This window comes from Pristiophorus japonicus, chromosome 9 (genome assembly GCF_044704955.1).
Source record: "Pristiophorus japonicus isolate sPriJap1 chromosome 9, sPriJap1.hap1, whole genome shotgun sequence".
In the NCBI taxonomy this organism is placed as follows: Eukaryota; Metazoa; Chordata; class Chondrichthyes; family Pristiophoridae; genus Pristiophorus; species Pristiophorus japonicus.
This window is the reverse complement of record NC_091985.1, coordinates 33509214-33522961: the sequence shown is the minus strand read 5'-3', so window position 1 is coordinate 33522961 and position 13748 is coordinate 33509214. Positions and strand designations below refer to the sequence as shown.

Genomic DNA, 13748 nt, shown 5'->3' with positions numbered 1-13748 from the left:
TGATACTGGAACAGCCAGGCTGAATAATTCAAGTTTTAAATGCTGCACATTAGGACAATTTTGTTCTCGTGTGTACCTTTTTCTCAATCCCACTGAAGAACTGGAACATGGTGATGTTATCTGGGGGCTTGGACATACCCAGAGTAATGCATATGGATTTCAGCTCCACGAAGGACTGGCTGATTTCATCGGGTTCCTTCTTTGGTGGGTTGTTCACACCAAGCATCCGTGAAGATTCAAGCTCAGAAATCAGGTAAGCTGCAGGGAAAAATAAAATCAGTTTCAATGTGAACACAAGAGATAAATGAACTGAAATTATCTGACTTCACCCCACCCAATTCCTTCCTTTCCGGAGGTCACCGACTATTGCTCAGGTACAGTTCTATGCGTGCTAACCAATCTTTCATACTTGAGCCTGCAAGGTGACTGTCAAAAGGCTATTTGATCTGGAAAAAGATGGGACCATCCGCATCGAGCCCGATTCCATCCCCAACCAACAGCCAAACAGGTGCACGTCTTGCCGATGAGCTTTTTTTCACCTTTGTAGCTCTAAAGTGCAGAGGTCCCTGCTGCCATCAGCTTATTCTGGGGACCGAACCTAGGACTGGGTGTTCTGGAAGTTCTCGCCTGCCTGCCTGCCGCGTTCTATAAGTTCTCTCCTGCCTGCCTGCCGCATTCTGTGAGTTCTCTCCTGCCTGCCGCATTCTGTGAGTTCTCTCTCCTGCCTGCCTGCCGCATTGCGAGTTCTCTCCTGCCTGCCGCATTCTGTGAGTGTTCTCTCCTGCCTGCCTGCCGCATTCTGTGAGTTCTCTCTCCTGCCTGCCTGCCGCATTCTGGGAGTTCTCTCTCCTGCCTGCCTGCCACGTTCTGGGAGTTCTCTCTCCTGCCTGCCTGCCACGTTCTGTGAGTTCTCTCTCCTGCCTGCCTGTTGCGTTCTGTGAGTTCTCTCTCCTGCCTGCCTGTTGCGTTCTGTGAGTTCTCTCTCCTGCCTGCCTGTTGCGTTCTGTGAGTTCTCTCAACTGCCTGCCTGTTGCGTTCTGTGAGTTCTCTCTCCTGCCTGCCTGCCACGTTCTGTGAGTTCTCTCTCCTGCCTGCCTGTTGCGTTCTGGGAGTTCTCTCTCCTGCCTGCCTGTTGCGTTCTGTGAGTTCTCTCTCCTGCCTGCCTGCCACGTTCTGTGAGTTCTCTCTCCTGCCTGCCTGTTGCGTTCTGGGAGTTCTCTCTCCTGCCTGCCTGTTGCGTTCTGTGAGTTCTCTCTCCTGCCTGTCTGCCGCGTTCTGTGAGTTCTCTCTCCTGCCTGCCTGTTGCGTTCTGTGAGTTCTCTCTCCTGCCTGCCTGCCACGTTCTGTGAGTTCTCTCTCCTGCCTGCCTGTTGCGTTCTGTGAGTTCTCTCTCCTGCCTGCCACATTCTGGGAGTTCTCTCTCCTGCCTGCCTGCCACGTTCTGGGAGTTCTCTCTCCTGCCTGCCTGCCACGTTCTGGGAGTTCTCTCTCCTGCCTGCCTGCCACGTTCTGTGAGTTCTCTCTCCTGCCTGCCTGTTGCGTTCTGTGAGTTCTCTCTCCTGCCTGCCTGTTGCGTTCTGTGAGTTCTCTCTCCTGCCTGCCTGTTGCGTTCTGTGAGTTCTCTCTCCTGCCTGCCTGCCACGTTCTGTGAGTTCTCTCTCCTGCCTGCCTGTTGCGTTCTGTGAGTTCTCTCTCCTGCCTGCCTGTTGCGTTCTGTGAGTTCTCTCTCCTGCCTGCCACGTTCTGTGAGTTCTCTCTCCTGCCTGCCACGTTCTGAGAGTTCTCTCTCCTGCCTGCCACGTTCTGGGAGTTCTCTCTCCTGCCTGCCTGCCACGTTCTGGGAGTTCTCTCTCCTGCCTGCCACGTTCTGAGAGTTCTCTCTCCTGCCTGCCACGTTCCGAGAGTTCTCGCTCCTGCCTGCCTGCCACGTTCTGGGAGTTCTCTCTCCTGCCTGCCTGCCACGTTCTGGGAGTTCTCTCTCCTGCCTGCCACGTTCTGGGAGTTCTCTCTCCTGCCTGCCACGTTCTGTGAGTTCTCTCTCCTGCCTGCCACGTTCCGAGAGTTCTCTCTCCTGCCTGCCTGCCACGTTCTGGGAGTTCTCTCTCCTGCCTGCCTGCCACGTTCTGGGAGTTCTCTCTCCTGCCTGCCACGTTCTGGGAGTTCTCTCTCCTGCCTGCCACGTTCTGGGAGTTCTCTCTCCTGCCTGCCTGCTGCGTTCTGTGAGTTCTCTCTCCTGCCTGCCGCGTTCTGGGAGTTCTCTCTCCTGCCTGCCACGTTCTGGGAGTTCTCTCTCCTGCCTGCCACGTTCCGGGAGTTCTCTATCCTGCCTGCCACGTTCCGTGAGTTCTCTCTCCTGCCTGCCACGTTCCGAGAGTTCTCTCTCCTGCCTGCCACGTTCCGTGAGTTCTCTCTCCTGCCTGCCACGTTCCGAGAGTTCTCTCTCCTGCCTGCCACGTTCCGTGAGTTCTCTCTCCTGCCTGCCACGTTCCGAGAGTTCTCTCTCCTGCCTGCCACGTTCCGAGAGTTCTCTCTCCTGCCTGCCACGTTCCGAGAGTTCTCTCTCCTGCCTGCCACGTTCCGAGAGTTCTCTCTCCTGCCTGCCACGTTCCGAGAGTTCTCTCTCCTGCCTGCCACGTTCCGAGAGTTCTCTCTCCTGCCTGCTGCGTTCCGAGAGTTCTCTCTCCTGCCTGCTGCGTTCTGTGAGTTCTCTCTCCTGCCTGCCTGTTGCGTTCTGGGAGTTCTCTCTCCTGCCTGCCTGCTGCGTTCTGTGAGTTCTCTCTCCTGCCTGCCTGTTGCGTTCTGGGAGTTCTCTCTCCTGCCTGCCTGCCGCGTTCTGGGAGTTCTCTCTCCTGCCTGCCTGCTGCGTTCTGTGAGTTCTCTATCCTGCCTGCCTGTTGCGTTCTGGGAGTTCTCTCTCCTGCCTGCCACGTTCTGGGAGTTCTCTCTCCTGCCTGCCACGTTCTGGGAGTTCTCTCTCCTGCCTGCCACGTTCTGGGAGTTCTCTCTCCTGCCTGCCACGTTCCGTGAGTTCTCTCTCCTGCCTGCCACGTTCCGGGAGTTCTCTCTCCTGCCTGCCTGCCACGTTCCGAGAGTTCTCTCTCCTGCCTGCCTGCCACGTTCCGAGAGTTCTCTCTCCTGCCTGCCACGTTCCGAGAGTTCTCTCTCCTGCCTGCCACGTTCCGAGAGTTCTCTCTCCTGCCTGCCACGTTCCGAGAGTTCTCTCTCCTGCCTGCCACGTTCCGAGAGTTCTCTCTCCTGCCTGCCACGTTCCGAGAGTTCTCTCTCCTGCCTGCCACGTTCCGAGAGTTCTCTCTCCTGCCTGCCACGTTCCGAGAGTTCTCTCTCCTGCCTGCCACGTTCCGAGAGTTCTCTCTCCTGCCTGCCACGTTCCGAGAGTTCTCTCTCCTGCCTGCCACGTTCCGAGAGTTCTCTCTCCTGCCTGCCACGTTCCGAGAGTTCTCTCTCCTGCCTGCCACGTTCCGAGAGTTCTCTCTCCTGCCTGCCACGTTCCGAGAGTTCTCTCTCCTGCCTGCCACGTTCCGAGAGTTCTCTCTCCTGCCTGCCTGTTGCGTTCTGTGAGTTCTCTCTCCTGCCTGCCTGTTGCGTTCTGGGAGTTCTCTCTCCTGCCTGCCTGATGCGTTCTGTGAGTTCTCTCCTGCCTGCCTGCTGCGTTCTGGGAGTTCTCTCTCCTGCCTGCCTGCCACGTTCTGTGAGTTCTCTCTCCTGCCTGCCTGTTGCGTTCTGGGAGTTCTCTCTCCTGCCTGTTGCGTTCCGAGAGTTCTCTCTCCTGCCTGCCTGCCTGCCACGTTCTGGGAGTTCTCTCTCCTGCCTGCTGCGTTCTGAGAGTTCTCTCTCCTGCCTGCCTGCCGGTTCGTTCTCCTGAGTGAGTTCTCCCATTCCTATCTCCAGCCGAGTGGCCTCCAATCCCGCTGATTTCCCCGGCCCAGTATGAAGGTAGCACTTAAGTTTTATTTTTTATTTGTTTACTTTTTAATTATTATTGATGGTTTTGCTGGCCTAAGTTAGTTTGGAGCAACTATTAGCTGTCCAAACTGGCTTAAATGGCCAAAACAGGTGTAGGTAGCCGGTAACGTCTCCTTTTAAACAAAACTAAACAAAAAAAATCCTAACTAACTCACTTACACTGGAGCAAATTAAATGTGCAGAATTGCGACTTTTAAGATACTCTAGAAAAATCAAGTTGCTCCAAAAAAAACAGAGCAACTCCTGGGGAAACTTGGGCCCACTGAGGATTCATGATGGCTCTCGTATCGCACTCTACATTTGCCTTAGCTTTGAATAAAGGACCATGGTTGCAGAGTGCAATACGTGAGCCATCATGAATCCTCAGTATGTCAGGACAGAACATTTGCATTAAGTGTCAGAAAATTGAATCTCAGCAGCAGAGGATCCTCACGCTTGAGCAACAATTGGCCACACTCTGCAGCATCAAAGGTCGCTCAAGCAATTAGCCAGAAGAGATAGATTGGATAAAATGGCCGCCTTCTGCGATGTAAAGGTACAATTTCTATGGTTTGCAACTTGAAATATGTGTTCTAAAGTGTATGGTTCTGACAATTTGACCCAAGAGGCACAGCAAAAAATGACTGACATTTTGACGTGCCTTTTCATTCTTCAGCAATTGTCTTCAAGCATACTACAAAGCACAGACAGCAAACACTACTGAGACAATGTGCAACACCTGGAAAGGGAGAAGAATGATGGCCATCTTACAGATAAATAAAGTCAGCTGCTCTATCAATTTGCTGATCATTTGACATCAATAAGAAACCTACTGTAAAATCCAGTGCAAGAGTATAGGACTCACACAGTTTGAAATATGCATCTGTATCAATGTTTTCACAAATGAAACTTTTACATCAAAGCAACTAATGCACATGATTTTACAGTAAATTTTAATATGTTTAAACATCGCACACAGCTCCAGACATTTGTCCTCCAATCTTCTGAATAGTATGGTTTAATGCATATATTATATTTGTTCTCAGATGTGGGCGGCACTGGCAACGCCGCATTTATTGCCCACCCCTGAAGTTATTAAAAGTCAACCAGTGTGGGACTGGAATCACATGTTGGCCAGAGGTAGGTTCTCTTTCCTGAAGGATGAGTGAACCAGTTGGGTTTTTATGACAATCTGTCAGCTTTCATGGTTATTTAATCTTGTGCCAGTCACAAATTACAGATTTAATCAATTCAACTTCCCAATTTGCCATGGTAGACATTTGAACGCATAACCTCTAGATTGTTAGTCCAGCACCATAACCATTAGGTTCCGTACCTACGTACGTGCATACACATACGAATTTTGGGAGAATGCACCGTTAACCTTTTCTGAACACCGTCAAACATGACAACTGTGGTTAATTTTAAAGGCCAAAAATGAATCAGAAAATTCTACTGTAACTTACTGAGCAGTAAAAGGCAATTATATTTGTTGAGAAGGCGTTTTGTGACATCTCCAGTGGTTAGAACAGAATAGGGGCAATTCATCTCAGCCAGCAAGCCGCTCATCTCCAGCTGAAATTCTTCAGCTTCGGTGGGACCTATAAAGAGAGAATTTTTTTTTTTAATTTAAAAAAAAATCACAGGACCTAAAATCTTCCAAGCAGAGAATATTCAATATTGAGATAATTTGTATTTTAAAAATATTTTACCCAACTAAGCCATTTCCTTCGTTCCAATTAAGAGATGCAGATAGACTAATAGTTTTACAGGTAAGTCAAAGCATTATGGTTGCAATGTCTCTCTGACAAGATTATGGGATAGCATGCCTGATTACAGACTATATATGCTGTCCCACAAACAGCACTTATTGCTTTGGGTGTTTCAAAAATGAGATTTTTATATAAATTAATTACAGGTGCAGTGTCAAAAATCCGGAGTTCCGTAATCTGGACCAATGGGTGGCAGGGTCGTCCGGAATCCATAAAATGTTCCAGAATCCAGACCAGCCAAACTCGGGGCCTCCTTGCTGGCCCTCCCGAACAGCTCCTGCATATCAGGGCCCCGCCCCGAACACCTCCTGCACGGCAGGGCCCAGCCTGAACAGCTCCTCTGCAGGGCCCCATCCAACGACCTCATTTACGGGGCCGGCAGCCCAAACAGCTCCTCAGTGGAACCACCCCACTCACCCCACTTTCTGACGTTCCAAAATCCGGAAATACCCAAACCTGGGCTCAGGTGTTTCCAGATTCGTGACATCTGAAAGACGATTGAAAGTCCGGAAAAGCCCAGAATCCGGAACGGCCTCGGTCCCAGATTCTCGACGCTGCACCTGTATATTTTTTTTTTTAAATCGCAAAAGGCATATTGTAAGTAATGGAGCAAGCCATAAATTTCTGGCATCGTCTTCAAAATGCAAATTCGCTGTTACTAATAATACAAGGTGTTAAAATCCAAATACACAATACTGATTAAGCATTCAATTAAAGTTTGCCATGATTTAGCAGTTTGAACCGAATAGATAAAGCCATTTAAACTGGTAACTATACAAGTATAGTAGTACAAGTGAGGCATAAAGCATGAACAGTCCCTTTTCAAGGTACCAGAATACAGATGCACAGGTTTGTGCGCAACTGTGCAACTGAAGCCCCAAAAAAGGGAGAGCCTCGTTACGGTCCGTCGATTGTTAATGTCACCAAGGCTTAGCACCAACGTACATGTCAGCAGGCTGCTGACAGGATAAATGATGTGATCCTGACTGCAGATAGTGAATTTCTGCCATTTGTCCGGCCAGGTGAGTTAGATTAAAATCACCCCCTTAATTATTTCCAAATACTGACTATTTTATGTGCAAACCAGATTTAAGTCATCAATTGGGTAATGCAACTTGCCATTGTGTAATAATAAAAAGTACTTACTAGTTGTTGCATTGACATTTTCTACCAGTTTGTAAAATGCTTTCAGTTCCGCTACAAGCCAGGCACATAGTTTAGTATATTCTGGAGAAGCTGCTCCATCAACTGCTGCCAACTCCAGAGCACCATCTTCCAGTAGTGGACCCTTGTATCTGCAAAATGAATTAGGTTCTGTAAACATTCCAGAAAGTCTTTCAATCCCTCTATTGTCCATGCATTTATATACACAAAAGGATCCCCAAACTCCACAACATACCAATATGCCTGACTTTTAAACTGAAGCTTCATATTGCACATGCACCAACGGAAATATCATTGAAAATGTTTCGGCTCTAAACGTCAATTTATGAATTCACTGCAGTCTGACAGAAGCATGCCTCAAACAGGAAAACATCCTGTTTTAAAAAAAAAGACAGGCCAATATTGTTAATTAAAGCCTGGTAGTTGTTTTCTTAATAGTTATTTCGCCTTTGTGGATAAGAGAATACACAAACTGTCTCGAAATAACTATTAGTTTCAAGGGGAGGTAACTAACTTTGTGCTTTGGTCAGTGATTAGAATCTAAAATCAGGTCAAGTTTGTTTGGACATTGCTGTGTCTTTGAAATGTTAATGCAGTGAGTTTGTGGACTCACAGCGGACATTCTGAATAGCTTTTTTTGTGGCCAGGTATCAAGGTCAAGAAACTTATTAGACAGTCAAGAGATTGCTATTCACACCATCATCATAGGCAGTCCTCCGAAATCGAGGAAGACTTGCTTCCACTCTAAAAGAGAGTTCTTAGGTGACTGAACAGTCCAATACAGGAATTACTGTCTGTCCCACCTGTGACAGAGACTGTCGTTGAGGGAAAGGGTGGGTGGGACAGGTTTGTCACACGCTCTTTCTGCTGCCTGCGCTTGATTTCTGCATGCTCTCAGCGACGAGACTCGAGATGCTCTTCCTCCACTTAAGGCGGTCTTTGGCCAGGGATTCCCAAGTGTCGGTGGGAATGTTGCACTTTATCAAGGAGGCTTTGAGGGTGTCCTTGAAACGTTTCCTCTGCCCACCCGGGGCTCACTTGCCGTGTAGGAGTTACGAGTAGAGTGCTTGCTTTGGGAGTCGTGTGTCAGGCATGCAGATAATGTGGCCTGCCCAATGGAGCTGGTTGAGTGTGGTCAGTGCTTCGATGCTGATCCCCTGGGAGGACAGATTCACCAACGTCGGCCTGATCGAGGATGCCAATGTTGGTGAATCTGTCCTCCCAGGGGATTTGCAGGATCTTGCGGAGACATCGTTGGTGGTATTTCTCCAGCGATTTGAGGTGTCCACTGTATACGGTCCATGTCTCTGAGCCATACAAGACGGCGGGTATCACTACAGCTTGGTGGCAGATTTGAGGGCCTGATCTTCGAACACCCTCAGGCGGCTGAAGGTTGCGCTGGTGCACTGGAGGCGGTGCTGAATCTCATCATCGATGTCTGCCCGCGCTGATAATAGGCTCTCGAGGTATGGAAAGTGGTCCACGTTGTCCAGGGTCATACCTCCTCTACTTCAGTGGTACAAATAATATTCTAGCTTGCGTGACTACTGGGAGAGGACGTCTGATCTTCAAATCTACACTTTTGGAGCCCAGAAGAACTGTAGAAGAGCTATCGGTTTTCCATGTAGCTCCATTTCCCTTTTTGACCGCCTGTTTCTGTACTGAGGTGATAAAAGGAGCTCTATCATGTCAATCATCCATGTTATGTTTCAGCAGAGGTTCGATTCAAAAGGTACTGGAATGGATGCCTAGAAATTCAGATCTCTACAGTGTATATAGTATGTCAAGTATTATACTGCTCGTCTCTTGCTGTGCATTTCTGTCCCTGTATAATTAAGCTGCTTGCAAATAAATTTGCATCAATAATTTTAGCCTGAACACCATAGTCAGACAGTGTGGTTGTTTCCTCCTTTCGAAGTGGACAGAATGTGTTGGGCAGCTCATGTAATTTCCATTGAATGACTTTGATAAATGGCTAGCTGTTAGACCCATGGTATGTTATCCTGTTCACATCATACATAAAGTTGCAACTTTTAGCTCCAAAGTGCCTCTACTCTTTTAAAGTTTTACAACAGCTCCTATTACATAACATAAGAATTAGGCCCCTCGAGCCTGCTCCGCCATTCAATAAGATCATGGCTGATCTTCGACCTCAACTCCATTTTGCCACCCTATCTCCATATCCCTTGATTCCCTATAGTCCAAAAATCTATCGATCTCACTCTTGAATATACTCAACATTACATTACTGGAGTAGTATTTTAATTGATGTAAACTATCAGTAAAAGTAAACTGTTCAAAACAGTCACATTCACAGGTTCAGAACACTGCCACTCATTGTAAATTACTTTCACTTGTGCGGGACCCCATAAATAATCCACTCACGTAGAGTGCAAGTGATAGTAAATGGGGCGATACAATCAAGGACAATGAAAGGGGGTTAAGAGAAATCTTTGTGCAGAACAACTTGTATTTATATAGCGTTTTTAACATAGTGAAAGGTTCCATGGTGCTTCACAGGTATACGAGAGATTTAAAAAAATTGACACTGAGCTGCAGTTAGAAATTAGCGCAGGTGACCACAGGCTTGGTCAAACAGGTAGGTTTTAAGGAGCGTCTTGCAGGAGGAAAGAGAGGTAGAGGCGTAAAGGTTTAGGCAGGGAGTTCCAAAGCTTCGGGCCTAGGCAACAGAAGGCACGGCCACCAATGGTTGAGCGATTATAATCAGGGATGCTCAAGAGACCAGAATTAGAGGAGCGCAGACATCTCGGGGGGGTTGTGGGGTTGAAGGAGATTATAGAGGGGGGTGAGGCCATGGAGGGATTTGAAAATAAGGATGAGAATTTTGAAATCGAGGCGTTGCTTAACCAGGAGCCAATGTAGGTCAGCGAGTACAGGGATGATGGGTGAACGGGACTTGGTGCGAGTTAGGACACGGGCAGCTGAGGTTTGGATCACCTCTAGTTTTCGTACGGTACAATGTGAGAGGCCAGCCAGGAGTGCGTTGGAATAGTCAAGTCTAGAGGTAACAAAGGCATGGATGAGGAACTAGAATAAAAGCTTAACTTGAAACCAGACAGCTTCGAAATTACGCCACCGTATTTGTTACTCTTTATAAGGTGGTAGCCATTTCCAATGTGGGATATCATGATACAGTACATACTTATTTCTTAGCAATCAGTAATATAAGCACTCAAACTTACAGCGATTGTGTCATCCTCCTAAAAGCCATGAATGAAACGCCATGAATATCTCAGGATTCAGATTATTGACTTATCTTTTATTCTTGCACTTTTACATTATCTGAACTCCTCATGAGCACTATCCTTGTAGCCCCTCTCATGTATTCATTATAGTCCATAATATAGGCTAGACTGGTCATAAATTACAATTTTGCAGTGATTTCATTAAAACTGCACATTGATGCTGATGCCCCGAACTAAATTCAAGATTATAACCCAATCCCAGAGCGCTACTTTCTGGGCTCAGATCACAAATATCAATCATGGTTTTATCTGGTATCCTCCACTCACAAAATGGACAGACATCACTAAATATCCTTTGCAGATCGGTGGAGTTAGCAACACAATGAGATCTTGCACATTGCTGATGGTAAATCAATTTAAAACAACTGGAATGATGGAACAATATTTTATTCTGCTACAGTACAGTTGTGTTTAAGGTGACCTCATCCTTTTAAAAGCTATAAAGTGTAACTGCTATTGGTGTGGAAGTTTATAAATTTCCAGGTGTTTGTAAGGATGCATTTACACTACAATTGTATCATCAGTGTGAAGTAATTTCACACCAACACTGTGGTCATATCAGTACAAATATAAATCTAATTTCTGGGCCTCCAGGTGAAGGGAGCCTCACTTTGTTTTATTTGGGAGCCAGTTTTGGCCTTCACACTCCAAATTTAACATCAGTGCAAAGCACTAAACTTGTGGAGTGTGAATGCACCAGAAATTCCTGGCTCCAGGCCAGAAGCCAGCAAGAATTGACTGCTTTTCTTTTGAATACAAGTACACCTGAAGTGCAACAGTCTCTTAGACACAGCACACACATATTGTTTTCTCATATTAAATACACAAATGCTAAATAATTTTTTTTTTAAAACTGTTATCACTCAAGCCTCAACCACTCAACTTCACCATCCATTTCTGCTACTACTGAACACTTAGTTTATAGCTATTGCAATTATTCCCAGATATAACAAAATGCACTGTTAACATAGTAAAACATCTGAAGGCGCTTCACAGGAGCATAATCAGATAAAAAGATTGACACTAAGCCAAAGGAGATGACATTAGGACAGGTAACCAAAAGCTTGGTCGAAGAGATAGGTTTTAAGGAGCATCTTACAGGAAAGAGGGGTGTATAGGTTTATAGAGTGAATTCAAGGCCTGGACAGCTGAAGCACGGCCGCTAATGGTGGGGCGAAGGAAGTTGGGAATGCACAAGAGGCCAGAGTCAGTGGAACGCAAAGCTCTCAGAGGGTTGTAGGGCTGGAAGAGGTTGCAGAGATAGGGAGGGGTGAGGCCATGGTGGGCCCAAAGCAAATGTAGGTCAGCGAGCTCAGGGGCGATGGGCGAACAGGATTTGATGCAAATTACGATATGGGCAGTAGCTTTGGATAAGCTCAAGTTTATGAAGGGTGGAAGATAGGAGGCCAGTCAGGAGAGCAGTGGAATAGTCAATTCTTGAGGTACAAAAGCATGCATGAGGGCTTCAGCAATGAATGGGCTGAGACATATTACATTAGAGGTGGAAGTAGGCAATCTTAGTGATGTATATGGGTTCGGTTCAGAAGCTTAGCTCAGGGTCAAATAGGACGCTGAGATTGCTAACACTCTGGTTCATCCTGAGACAGTAACCAAGAGGATGAAATTGGTGGCTAGGCAATATAGCAAACAAGCTATTATGCTTAGACCATCCAGAAGTCCACAGCATCAACCGTCCATGGCTTCTTCACTCCAAGTGTTACGCGTTCCACAGGATCGTTACTTATCTCAGTTGGGTTAACTGGGAACAACCCTGTGGTCACCTCAAATCCAGAGCAGGTCCCTTCCTTCCATCGATATCCTATTAGCGATATTTAATATGTTTGCATACAATACTAGATGAAGGCAGGCACAGGAAACCAATTTTGGCATTAATAACATAAAAAGTAAGAGCAGGAGCAGGCCATACAGCCCCTCGAGCCTGCTCCGCCATTCAATAAGATCATGGCTGATCTTTGAACGCGACTCCACTTTGCCACCCGATCGCCATATTCCTAGATTCCCTTATAGATAGATTTTTGGACTCTAACATTTTCAAAGTTATTTAAAAAAAAAGGAAAGCTACAATCCATTTATGTTGACTACTGCCATTGGGAACATAACCTTAATTGGGTAAAAACAGTCACATGGCAGTACCCACCCTCTGCAATACTGTATCAGGTGTCTTTGACATTGGCACACCAGTTACCGGTAATGAAAACAAATATGTTGTGCAAATGACAGTGAGAGAAATTTAAAAAAAAGGGGTGGGGAATAGAGAGCACACTTGTCCCGAGAAGCGCTTGTTGCAATGAAACGTGCGCCGGCAGCAAGGAGCACAAGCGCTTGAATTAGCAGCCAGGCCCAGGTCACCAGAGCAGGCCGCTCCATTGCCACATGTCGGGGGTGGGGGGGGGGGGGGGGTTAGGCCCGAGCCCACGGAACCACCACCAGCAGCAGCAACAGCAGTCGCCAATATCCATCAGCCGTCCATTAAACAAACCCCGGGGCCCGGCAGAAGCCAACAGAAGGCGGCACTGGCCGGGCGCCCAATCCTCGGCCTTCTCTCCTCCCTCTCCACCACCGCCCCCGAACGCCACGTACCCCAGATCCTCCAGCGAGTCGAGGATGTCGTTCTCCATGGTGCGCTGGAGAGCGCTCTCCTGGCCGGTGCCGGTGGTGCCGTTGGCGGCGCTGGCCGCGGCCGGGCTGCCCTCCCGTTCGCTCCTGCCGCTCCGCGGCTTCTGCTTGGTTGGCATCTCCGGGGCCTCGCTCGCTGCTCGCTGACTGCGGACCGGCGGCCGGCCGGGCAGCTCTCTGCCTGACGGGCTTGTCTCTCTCCCCCCAAACTCCCCCCACACACTCCAAAAAAAAAGAGAAGCGGACATTTCTTTTCCAAGGGGTTTAAAAACTTTAAAAAAATAATAGACGGCATCCAGATCCGTATCATTAATGGAACACGAATAATTATTAATAAAGGACCCGCCGTTCATTCAGGCGGAAGATGGGACACCAGGGCCTCTCTCTTCCCCCCGCCCTCCCGGGCGCGTGCGGCTCGCCGACAGTTGTCACCATGGTGATTATTTAAACTTTTGATTTTCTCCACGAGGGTCGGTTGTCACGGTTTTATTTTATAATTAATATATTATCCGAGCCACAAGCAGCCCTGTCAAGTCACTCATTGAAAGATTTCAACTATTTTTTTTAACACCTGTTATGACACACATCACATCATGCCTCTGTAAGTCTAGTTCTGGGCCTTACTCTTTCAGAGACCGCCAATTATGTCAACCAATAAACCTGCAAACTGAACAAAAACGTTTCAAGGGACCTTAATCAGTCAAATTAAAAATGTAGTTCCCGGTTGTGATGATGCACTCCAGCCCCTTCCCACCGCCCAGCAGTTGAGGAAGACCTTGAGCGTACCGGTGGACACCGCGTGCTCCATCTCCAGCTAGTTTTGCGCTTGCTGGCTGCTCTTTTGCATGCAGTTTGAAAGCCAATTCCAAAGCCCCAACCACAACCCAAAGATAATACAGAATACATTCTGGACAGTTGTCTTCCAACTTGCAGGCTTGAGAGAGGA

General features: G+C 47.6%; 1 protein-coding gene across 2 annotated transcripts in view; it reads right to left on the bottom strand.

The window, feature by feature from the left end:
- The window catches only part of fam98a (family with sequence similarity 98 member A), a 44528-nt gene extending 31535 nt beyond the window's left edge, over positions 1-12993 (bottom strand). The window contains exons 1-4 of one of the 2 annotated variants that reach the window (XM_070889248.1): positions 12767-12993; positions 6882-7030; positions 5430-5564; positions 77-258 (exon numbers count right to left, since the gene is read on the bottom strand). In XM_070889248.1, coding sequence (XP_070745349.1) covers positions 77-258; positions 5430-5564; positions 6882-7030; positions 12767-12921 — 621 coding nt within the window. In that variant the 5' untranslated portion in view covers positions 12922-12993. The remainder of the gene's footprint in view (positions 1-76; positions 259-5429; positions 5565-6881; positions 7031-12766) is intronic. The other variant, XM_070889249.1, reaches the window with a different exon arrangement.
- Between the last annotated feature and the right edge of the window lie 755 nt (positions 12994-13748).